General features: G+C 35.4%; 1 protein-coding gene across 13 annotated transcripts in view; it reads right to left on the bottom strand.

The window, feature by feature from the left end:
* LOC134531133 (protein turtle) overlaps positions 1–12515 on the bottom strand; it is a 423117-nt gene that overhangs the window by 255043 nt on the left and 155559 nt on the right. For 11 of the 13 annotated variants that reach the window (XR_010074944.1, XR_010074945.1, XM_063366728.1 and 8 more), the window contains exon 1: positions 6456–6532. The exons of the other annotated variants lie outside the window; for them this stretch is intronic. Coding sequence is in view for 9 of the 11 variants with exons in the window: in XM_063366728.1 (XP_063222798.1) it covers positions 6456–6529 (74 nt within the window). In the remaining 2 variants the exon portion in view is untranslated. Of the gene's footprint in view, positions 1–6455; positions 6533–12515 lie in introns of those variants that run through there. 13 annotated transcript variants of the gene reach the window in all.

Below are 12515 nucleotides of genomic sequence, written 5' to 3' on the forward strand. Positions count from 1 at the left end.
ATTTACTAACTATTTTAAAAAAAAATTACCTATTTTGTGATTTTTTGAAAGAAAATACGGAAAATAAAGCCTCAGACATTCCCATGGCTGGCCTAGAATTATACAACAGAAATAAATATTTAACAGAACCTTGCAAACCTATTTTAAAAGTGTAAGACTACGCACTTAAACATTATCTGAAAAAAATATTATTTCCCAATCTTGGTGATGGCAGATTGAAGTATGAAATTTACCTCTTTAAATTACTACCACTGAAGAAATTCCATGACTTTACAGGACTGCAAGTAAATTACTTGACTTTCCGTGACCAATTTCCACTTCCCTGACTTTTCCCTAACTTTCCAGAATGCGGACAACCTGAGCATATTTTTAAAAATATAATTTCAGGTTATATGCCTCCACCACCACCATCACTATATTTCCTATTAATCCAAGCTATTTATCGTATATCTATACTAATAATAAAACTGTTCGATGCAAAATGTCTGTACATTATATGAAATTATGAAAAGAAAAAAAATATTGGAAATAACTTTCTATATAGGGGAAAGTGGGCGAATTCTGCGCAGCGGGTATTACTGCGCAGTGAGGTTTCTCGGAATTGACGTACACTGCGTCGGTCTGTATAATGCTGCCACACGGCGGTGACACTGAGGACTTAGTGCGAGGAAGGAGACGCCATTGTGTGAGTTAGTTGGGTTACGACAACAGTGTGTAGGTTCAGATCGAAATTGTTGTTATTTTCGGCGAAGAATAAATAGAGGTATGGTACAATAGTTGTGTGTTTCTAGTAGTAAATTATATTTGCAACAATAGTTGACCATATATTCTTCCGGTTGAGCACTATAAAAACTTTAACTGATCACTTTAAAATTATATTATGGCGAGCCTTAAATATGTTTGTGCTTGGGGTAATTCTGCGCAAAGATGTAGTGTAATAATGCGCAAGTGCGCAGAATTGCCCTCAATGTTTTCAATTGATAAGGCTTAGTTTTATTTGTTTCAGGTAAATAGTGCGTGTTTTAGGTTCCCAATGCATTTAAATATTGCTTTCAATTAATGCAAATGTAATTTTTAGTGATTTAATGGCATGTCTTTCATACAACACCCTGATCCCATTCTGTTGATCCTGGACAATCACTCTAGCCGCATTTCAGTGATAATCTAAAACTTCTGTAGGGAAAACGGCGGCGTCCTTTCATCTCTGCCACCCCATACAACTCACAGACTTCAACCTCTTGATTTAACGTTCTTCAGTCCACTAAAAGCAGCCTTCTACAGAGAGTGTTCTCATTTTTTGAAATCAAAAAGTATGCTTACTTCCCAAAATGAACCAGGCAGGAAAATAACCCAGTATGAACTCACCGAATTGTTTTACCAAGCATATTTAAAAGTTGCAACTATGGAAAAGGGGATTTCTGGATTTTCAGCAGCTGGGATTTCACCCATTAACCCTGATAAGCATTTGAACATGGAGTTTGAAGCCTGTGGTAAAGAAACTGAAATCGAAGTCGGCTAGGCTGAAGAGAACGAAGAGCAGAATAACACAAACAGAAGCGAAAGAACAAGGGATGCTGGACCTAGTCAGATACCAACAAAAGTGGCAGAAATTTCAGACATGTCATCTTCCAAGAAAAGTGATGGTGTTCATGTAACTTTTATCTGTACACCTAGCCAGACAGGAAAAGAACGCAGGTCTACGGAAGGAAATGTCCAACAAGTGAAGGTGGCAGACATTTCACCTTTGCCTGATCCCTCAAAGAATGCTGCATTCCTTGGCACAAATAAACCAAAAGAGCCTAAATCAAGAAAACAAAAGTCAGAAGTCTTAACTGGAACACCTATGAAAGAAAAACTTGAAGAGATTGAGAAAAAAAGAGAAAATAATAAAAGGAAGAAGGAAGCTAAAATCCAAACAAGTAGTAGGTCTAGGCCTAACAAAGCAGACAAGAAAAACACGAAGCTAACACGCAAAAGATGCAAGAGACAACTAACGTTATCAGAGAGTGAGTCTGAGACCGAATTAATCAACGAGAAGGATTTGTGTAATTACAGCAATAATGATAACATTGAGCCTTTGAATCTAGATGTGTGTTCAATTTGTGACGAATTTGGCCGCGATAATGAATTGTGGTACAGGTATGTGAAGTGTGGTGGGTTGATACATGAAGATACAGACTACAAATGCGATTTGTGTGTCAAAGAATAACAAAATGTGTGTCACCTTAGTTTTTTAATTTTTTTTAACATCAATGATAAGCTAACTCAAACTTATTAGCAGGGGTAGGCATTTTTCGCGAATAAAGCTGAACGTCTATTAGACTGCAACAAGGTATACGCACACCAGCTGTTTCTTCCTTGTGATTGGCGGCCGTCTGCGAGAGAAGTAGTTGCCTTAGTTGGCTGAGCCAATCAGGACGCATTTACTTCCGCAATGAATTACTGTGATTGGTGTTTTAACAATCGACTTGTGCCTGAAAGAAACTCACCCAATCACGAAACACAGACGATGCTACAGTGTTTTAACTTTCAGCTTGTCCCGGAATCTTTTCGCGAAATATGTATGGCCCTACTTATTAGTGATGTTTTTATGTCTTTTATTAAAAATACTAACCCAAATATTCAATTTCGGAGACTTTATTGTTATCATCAACTCGTGTGTTTCTTGTGTCTATTTGATTGTTTAATATTTGGTGGTAACTGAATTTATTTTCGTTTATTTGAATCATCCAATTTTAAAACATTACTATCAATATGTTACTTCACTTTGATCTGTTTGGTGTTTTAGTTTAAAATAATTAATTATGCACTAATATTTGGGGAAATTTGTTCAGATTTTATTGGTTGGATCTATAATTAGTGATGCGCAGAATTACCCAGTATACAGCGCAGAATTACCCGACTGGGTGTGGTAATACTGCGCAGTGCAGCATTTCATTTTAAAATTTATATGACTTTTGGTTATTATGTTAGCGCTTCGAATCATTACAATGAATGAAGATTATGATACAAACAAACACCCTTAAAAAAACATTTCACCTGAATACATTATTTACATATCTTAGATACGTCCCAAGTTAAGTGCGCAGAATTCGCCCACCTTCCCCTAAACGAGAACTCAAAAGTATCGTTTCAAATATTTTTGTTTGTCCGTTTGTCTGTTTGATTGATCATCAATCGAAAACTACATGATGGATTTTCATGAACTTTTTTTTGACGTGATAACGTCTTATAAATCGATGAACGCCGGCTGCACGCACGAAAAATTGTCACGTTCCGCCTGAGCCGAGCGTGCAAGAACCGGCCAACCACCGTGCGAGAAAATCTTCCATAATATCAAACAGGTTAAGGCGGTCTTTTAAACTAATTTTTCGTGATTATAATTAAACTAATTGTTTAAATAAATTTGCAAAAAACTGTAAATAATATTTGAAAATTTAAAAGTATGCAGTATTTCATCGTTTTCTTATGACGTTATCACGTAAAATTATCATCCGTAAACCGACTTTACAGACAACCCCCTTTTTTCATTAGAAAGGTATTTAGCCAACTTAAAAACTAGGTTATATATTATTACTGATATATATTGTTACGTATGCTCTCGCACTACGTACATGATAACATCTCCGTGGCGCCTAACCGCGCGCCCGATGCTACCCGGCCAACAGGAATTGTGCCACGCGTCGGAGCCGCTCGGAAATGCTCGACGGAGTTCGTGTGGCGGGCTTTGAACCGGACGTCGCCTACGCGGCATTTCCGGTCCTGTAGGCCCAGAACAATTTCCAATGTTTTCTACCTCAAGTTCTAGGGTATAAAAGGTCCCCAATTTGCCCTGGGACAGAGAGACAGCAGTGAGACCAGTTGGAGTAAAACTTGCAAAGGGGCTAGCAGTGACGGAGGCAGGGTTTCGAGCTGACGGTGTGCGAGCATAAAAACCCACCGATTAGAGACATTTATCTTTTGATTCGACTAGAAACAGAGATCCCGAAAGCAACGGTTACTACATTTTGAAGAAATAACTGGAAGTTCAATATTTGTGGGAAAACTGATTGAGTCGTTCCTGTTCCCGACCTAAGATTTTAAAGACACAAATGCCTAACAAGAACTTTAATCATTTGCAGCAATAGCCACATCAGTACAGCATACATGTTCGCCTTTGAACGACACCTTTTGAACTTATAAATAAAGTAACTCGTAAATTGAAAAGATACGAACATTAAGCATATAAATTGCTGTTTAACTTATCTGTCACTTGTTTACCTGTTCGGTAATGTGTACTAATTATTTATTGAGAGTAATATCAGTCTTAAGTGTTTTAACGTAATTAATTAGAATTTTTATAGTTGTGTCTTAATCGAGTTTCCAAGTCAGAAAACGTGTTTACTATTCTTTGTTACATAGAGAAACAGCAGATTGCCTTGTAAAATATTTCATTCATGTGTGTAAATGTTTTGGCTGGAGCAGTAAAGAATGGTTTATTTTTGCTGTCACGTAATTTGTTTTGACAGTGTAAGCCGACGCTTCCCCGCCGGGGTCGCGTGGTAGTTGCCGAGCCGCAAGCCCAGTGTTTTGTTAAGGCGGTTTCACTAAAATAACGGCTCTGCTAATCATTTGTTTTGTTTGTTTTTTCGCAGTTACTTTCGACTTCTGTTACGAGCCAAGGCTCTGAAATCAAATATACTTCGGTATTATTTTCTGTATTTAATCTGATGTCATTAAGAGTATGTGTTTCTGGATGAATAAACGTGTAACACAATGCACACCTCTGTTTTCCATTTCATCCCTTGTGCCCCTCGCGTTAGACACGAGAGGTTACAATATCTCTAAACTGTTGTAAAAAATAGTTGTCTGTAAAGTCGGTTTACGGACGATAGTTTAACGTGACAACGTCATAACAAAACATTGATGAAATGATTGATCCAGAAGAAAAGGAAATATCATATTCGGCCTGAGACTGAGCCGTAATTGGTTTTTGCAACCAAACCATTTAGGCATTTATACCTATTGTTTGAGGAAGAAATTTATTTTAAAATTGTTCTATCTTTTGTATGATAAAATCTACCTCTGCATATATTTATGAATAAAATCGAATAATTTTTTTTGAATTATCACTATTTTGTATGGATACAAAGGAGTGAAATGAAATGTAAAATTTAATTAATAAATTTACTTTTATTTGCATTCATTAATTCAAATATATTTATTACTTTTGAAATGTTGCGTACGTCGTATTTATTTATACAAGAACAAAAAAAAAATTTCACAGCTGCCGGGATTTGAACCGACAACCTTCAGATCATAAATTGGCCTCGCTAACCACAAGACCACGAGGCCAATCTTGTATCTGATAGTTTCAGATGGTATATACGTGTAATAAAAAATTTGTTCACGGTAGGGGAATAATATTATTTCGTTTTATAACATGATTTCATAACAAATACGCATCCCAAATACACCAAACTTATTTATAATGTGTTACAATATTTTTTTTAAAACATTGTGCAAAAGATCCCGGGTGTAATTTGAATTATTATGTGTAACTGTAAAACACCATTGTTGGTTCAAAACGTATTTGAATATTCAACATTACTTTTAAATAACCGCACCGATTGTGCTGAAAATCGGTGGACGATCGTTAAATTACGTAATATTAATAATTCAAACGACGAAAATATGTTTGAAAAGTCAAATCGATGGTTGTTCCAATCGAGTGGAAGAGAGATGCCACGCATGCGTACAATGAGCATGAAGAGAGATGCCACGCATGCGTACTATGAGCAAACAGGGCACATCCGTAGTGGGACACTTTTTCGTGCGTGCAGCCGGCGTTCATCGATTTATTAGACGTTGTCGCGTCAAAAATATGTCAATAAGGTTTAAAGATAATTAATTATATATTTGAAACTAATCAAGTTTAAGAAAAGATATTCGCTAAAAATAAACAAAGTACAAAAACATCCAACCAAAAATTTTAAATTTTGCGAAAATCAAATCCTAACAGGTGAAACAAGGATAAGTATGTTTTAAATGTGAAGAATTATATCTCTGAATTTAATTAATAGTTATAAATTATATTGGATACCAATAAAAAATACGAATTAAAACAACCACAATTTTTATGTTTTGCGAATTTCAACCCTTAAGGGGTGAAAAAGTAGTAAGTTTGTTTTTAAGATAAATAAATTTATCTCCGAATTTAATTAAGATTATTAAATATAGAGTACCAATAATAAACATAGGAAAAGTACCAAACACAATTTTACCAGTTTGCGATATTCAAACCCCAAGGTTGGTAAACGGGTAGGTGTGTTTTTAAAACAACAACTAACACTTCACATTCAATTAGAATAAGAAGTTTGAGACTAAAATTAAAAATTTAAAAAACCTACAGTGCCCACACACTTTTGGAACTGTACTTCCGACTGCGCGCGGAACACAATGCGTCGCCAGCTCACCTCTTCCATTTGGGAATCATAGAAATTCCAGCATGTGTCTGCGGCGCTCCATGCGCTGACATCCTGACATCCATATCGACTTTCAGCAGCTTGGATTGCCGTCCCCTTTAACCTACCCCAAAGTGGTCTACGATCAACGTCATACAGTATATGACGTCATTACTCGTCATTTCTTATCTACTGGTGTGCACCTCTGACCCTTGGGATCCGCTCTGTTGGTAACTTTGGTGACCGATAACCTAGTTATCTTCCCTGGCTCCTTGACCCCACGGCCTGTTCTGTCTCTGGTACATGGGCCTATATACCTAGACCTTATCCTGAGTAGCTCCAACTAATTCAGTAGTATGCTGCTCTGGGCTATGGCTGCTGACTCCACGCTGTAGGCCAAAACACCCATAAAAAAAAAAAAAACTTGCAATTACAGCGAAGTATTGGTTTTTTTTTTTTTGCTATTACTAAGATTCGTCTTTTAATACGTTGAAAACAGGGTAAGCCTTCATTTATTTAAAAAAAAAAATTATCGTATCTCCGTAACTAATAAAGCAAGATGTAAATTAATTGTGAAAACTATATATATATATATATATATATATATATATATATATATATAGTCAATTGCCAACTGTATGAAAAATTATCACTTGAGAACTGCTCGACCGATATGTTTTTTTTGTTCGTTATTGTTAAGACAAGGCTTGTATAAAATTTTTTTTGGGAAATCCATTGAAAAATTCTGAAAATTTCTTTCAGTTTTAGAGTTCTGCTGTCACGGGTTTTCATAACAACAAATTCGGCATTAAATATTTCAGTGTTTAATCAGTGGTTAACATACCTTTGATATATTCAAAACCGTCACATATTTTCATAACATAACCTTAAAATTCATCGAATTCCACATAGAATATTTCAGTGTTTCGTCAGTCGTTATCATATCTTTGAAGCACTCAAAACCGTAACATGTTTTCATAGCATAGCATAACATAACCGTTAAAATTATCACATTGGAACATTCAATTGATTTCAGTTCACAATTAATTGATATAATTGCCACCAGTGAGTCATCGGAATATCGGTCGCGTACGCGCAACGCAAGCCAACTGCATGATCGTCGAGTAAATGAGACAGACGAAGAGCGTAGACACCATTTGGAAGAAAATTGAATGATGATTTTTTGAATTTTTCCCCAATTTCTGTTAAAGATGATGCATATTTTCACTGGCAGCAACGCTAAGCACTGTTCTAATAGTAGTCGATCTGGCTACTGGACTGAATGTCTCTTCATAGTCCTGCCCTTTCTTCTGTTCAAAGCCTTTTACTACCAATCTTGCCTAATGCGATCCAGTGAACCGTCAGCATTATACTTCTTTTTAAACACCCATTTAAATGTTATGGCTTTCTTATTAGGAGGAAATTCACATACAGTCCAGGTTTTATTTTCCTTGAGAGAATTTATTTCATGTTCCATGGCATTGTACCAAAGATCAGATTCTTCACTCTCCATTGTTTCCTTATATGTCTGAGGAATTAAACTAGTCTCAACACTATTCACATAGTCTTCCATGTGTTTAGGTTTCGTAAGTTTAGAGATATCTCTGAGAGTTCTACCTCTTTCCCAGTTCACAACTTCATTGCTTGATTCCCTTTCTGATTCGCTGTCCTCTTCATTAAATTCTCTGAAAAATTCTTGATTCTGCCCAGTATCTTTTTGAATATCTGGTTCATCTTCCTCAGGTCCAAAACTTACTGTAACTTGTGAATCTGTGATTGGTGTGCATAATTTCTGTACAGCAGACATGCTAGTGGCTTCTTGAAATATAACATCACGAGATCTTATGAGCTTGTTTTTGGACAGAACTCTGTACCCATTATCTCCATCATAACCAATTAAAATTCCTTCTTGAGCTTTTTTATCAAATTTCTTTCTATGAACTTTCGGTACATGTGCCCAACATTTAGATCCAATTATATGTAAGTGCTTAATATATGGTTTTTGTCCAATCCATAATTTATGAGGTGATTTCCCTTTAACAGATGAGATGCCTGTTCTATTGAGAATGTATGCAGCAGTATTAATCATTTCAGCCCATAATTCTTTTGGTAATGATTCTTTCCTGGAATGCATAAGAGTTCTTGCTGCTTCAACAATTGTTCTATTTTCCCTCTCAGCACAACCGTTCTGCTGTGGAGTCTATGGCATTGTGTATTTCATTTCAATACAATGAGACCTTAAAATGTTATGCACTTTCTCATTATTGTACTCTCCTCCATTATCACTTAGCATAGATTTTATAACATGGCCATTTATTTTCGTTTCGGATATGAATTTTTCTGAAACTTCATCCTTAGTTCTAAGGAAATAAACTCTCCTAAATCTGGACCAGTCATCCTTTAAGACTAAGAAATATTTGAATTCACTTGTTGATTGAACCATAGGACCACATACATCCAAATGTATTAACTCTCCTGGGTTCTCTGCCCTTTTACGATATCCAAATATTAGTCTATGGGCCTTTCCATTGATACACCCTTCACAAAGTTCACTATCCACTGGCACATCTAAACCTAACTCTTCCTTGATGACTTCTTTTATATGATGTTTGTCTTGATGAGCTATTCTTTCATGATAGAGTTGAAGTTAGATTAATTCGAAGTAATAGTTTGGTTACGTTCGGTCCACCATATTTTTGACGTTTGCATGTAACAAGTGTGTCCTTACCTTCAAACAACTTGCACAAGCGCGCAGTTGATTGGAATTTGCTCTTAGGTCTACGATCTTGAAAGGCCAGGAGTGAAAACAAATTCTTTGAAATACCTGGTACACACCAAACATCTAATAAAACATATTTTTTCCATCTTCCTTCTGAGAATGCCTCAATTTCAATAGATCCTTGACCAATAGCTTTTACTTGTGAACCATCTGCAGTAATAATAACATAATCACCATCAGAAAAATGATCAAATGTTTTGACTTGTCTCTTCCATTGCAAATGTGATGGGTAGCTCCATTATCCACATACCAATTTTGAATATTGGATTCTGTAACTAAAGCATTTGAACTAACTGTAAAAAGTGGAGCTCCTGCAGCCTTTGTACATTTAGCTTTTGCTGGTTTAGGAGGTCTACCATCTGCAATCCAAAATCTACACTTTTGAATGTAATGATATTCTTATAGCAATAAGTACATTTCATTTGGCTCTTGTTAAAAGAAGGTTTATACTGCTTACATCGTATGGTTTTGTCCATTTGTGTTACCCCTCTAACATGTAAAATCTCTTCAGATCAGAGATACTCTCAAGCAAATTATTTTCAAATGTACACAATTTTTGCGTTAAAGTATCTAAATTCTAATGTTCATCATTAATCAATCGCAAACCATTAGTAAATTTCTTAAATTTTTTGGCCAAAGATTTCAAAATTTTACAAATTAATAAAACATCTTTGTCAGCTTCAGGTTGTATTTCAATCTCTTGTTTCAATTGATTACAGTCATTAGACACTCTTGATATAAATCCTACAACATTGTCTTCGGATGACCATTTTGCTTCAAAGAAATTATTATATAAATCAAAAACTCTGTCTTCAGAAAAAGTATCGAAAAGTTGACAAAGTCCTAACCACATCATACGAGCAGATTCATATCTACGAACTTTTTCGAACATTTCTTCAGTCATGTTATTTGACATAACCAGCAAAGCTTGATTGTCTGTACTTTTAAACAGGGATAATTGCCTTTTATAATCTTCTGATTCTTTTTCAGCTGGATCAATCTCTGGTGGTTTTAACAATCCATCAATTATATCTATTGCATTTGGAACTAAACGTAGTTTGCCCAATTAGATTTTCCTTCTAATAATGTTATTTGAGGAACTGAGAATGAACTCAAATGCTTTGATTCCATGTTGTGATAAACTTAAACTGATGAACTGCTTACCTTCTTAATTTTAGGAACCTTAAAGAATATTCCTAGGCGTCTGGGCCCATAACCTGTTAAAATTAGTTCTTAAAATATATATAGAGCCATATTTTTTAAGAAGGCATTTATTTAGTTAATTTTAGATTAACTACAACATATTATTTTGAAAGAAGAATGAAAAAACAAAAACATAACTATTGTTTTAGTAAAAACAAAAGCATAGAGATTACACTAATAAGAAAGAAGTTTCATCACAACATAATGTGTACTTTACAATTTCTAGGTTAATAATTACGAATTTTCAATATCGTAAACAATGTTTCATCATCGGCTTACTGGAGACTGGTAGTAGAGGAACTTAAGCCTCTTTTAGGACTTTTTACCATATTTATTAAAAAATAATATTTTTTACCTTACATTACCTTTTTTATCGAGCAAGGATCGAACCAAGCACTGGAATCGATCGAATCAATCATTAAACAAATGCTGAGTTTTTAAAAATGAATTTTGGAATTTTTCTCGACTTTCTAGCTTAATAAATACAGATTTCCAAATTGGCATCCAGGATGGCGATAAAAGAAGGGCGCTTTGGCAATAAATAATTACTGCATTCGATTGGAAGAAAATTAAATTAATATGACGACAGAACACTCTAGCAGACGAAAACAAAACGGCGGCCTCCAGCACATGAAAACAAGATGGCTGCCTCTAGCTTACGAAACAATATGGCTGCCTCTAGATGACGAAACAAGATGGCAGCCTCCATAAGACGAAAACAAGATGGCGGACGTGCCTTCATACTAACCAGCGATATATATACCTTAGCATTAGTGGTGGGAGGTCAGTCTGTCAGTGGCTTCCTCGGAGGATGGATCTGGCATCATTTTTATTTTTTCCTCACCGGGTTCGAACTGAAGACTGCATGACATAAATGTGTTTATCAATTAAAATTATATTAAAACATGATTAATTATTTTTTAATTTTAAAAATGTATTCGAATTTTTTGGATAATAATAACGGATTTTCAATATGGCAACCATGACGTCATAATACAATACGCCGAAATGTTTGTATTAAAATATTTTTAGTTAATTTTTTATTAATTTAAATATAAGCCCGGTTTCCTAGCATAAAAAATACTGATTTTCAATATGGCAGCCATAACGAAAATGCAACCGTTACCTACATAACTTTTCAAAATGGTGGCCATGCCATCCTAATGGCTGAGGTCATGACCTTGGAGGATTATAGCAGCTTGTAGCCGGGGAATTTATGCTACTCTGGGGAATTTTCAAGCCGTTTGCATTTTTGAGGATTAAAATGGGAAAGTTTACCTCAAAACGGGAATTTTTCCGTCTAAATAGGAAAATAATTTATTTTTAAATTTTTTGATAAATTTTGGATGGTATTTTTTTTTTTTTCACAAAATTTTAGCTGATTTTGACGAATATTGGGAAAATTTGGCAAATTTTGAGTCATTTTAGGTTAATTTTGAAAGTCAGGATAAAGGTCATGGGTCAAGGTCATCCAATATGGCGCCATGACGTCACAATACATGATGGCGGACCAACATAAGGCACCACAGCCTAAAACCTGGCGCAGAAGGAACTATTATATACTACTAATATGAAACAAAACGAACCTTATTTGCGCGTTGCAGTGGAAATGCAAGATAAAAATCCAATATTCAGAGATAGTTTTCAATAGTTACCGAACACGCCTGTGGGTCTGCGCTGGCCAACCATAGAGGAAGATGCTATCAGTGATAGTGTGCTGGTAGACCTTATAGTCATCCTTATGGGGAGGGAAGTGGCGCGGGACTCCCGATAGTTCTTAAGGCCTTGTCACAATGTCAAATTTTCGCTTCCAACACCTTCCAATATGTTGTGTCAAATAAAGTTGGAGGGTTATGGCACACCACCGAAAAGGTCATTAACGCAGCCAAGTTTGTTTGACTTCTTTTTCCATAAAATATTTTGCATATAGAACAAGTAAAAAAATATGTTGGATATTAGATGCAATTGGCCAATCAAAATCGTGCATAACGAAAACGGAAATTACAACAGTTTCTGTCACAATGATTCTTTAAAATGGCAAAGAACACAAGCGTGATTAAAGTGGTTGTAAAAGTAAAACAACGTATTTG

The sequence above is a fragment of the Bacillus rossius genome, chromosome 3 (genome assembly GCF_032445375.1).
Source record: "Bacillus rossius redtenbacheri isolate Brsri chromosome 3, Brsri_v3, whole genome shotgun sequence".
Classification (NCBI taxonomy): Eukaryota; Metazoa; Arthropoda; class Insecta; order Phasmatodea; family Bacillidae; genus Bacillus; species Bacillus rossius.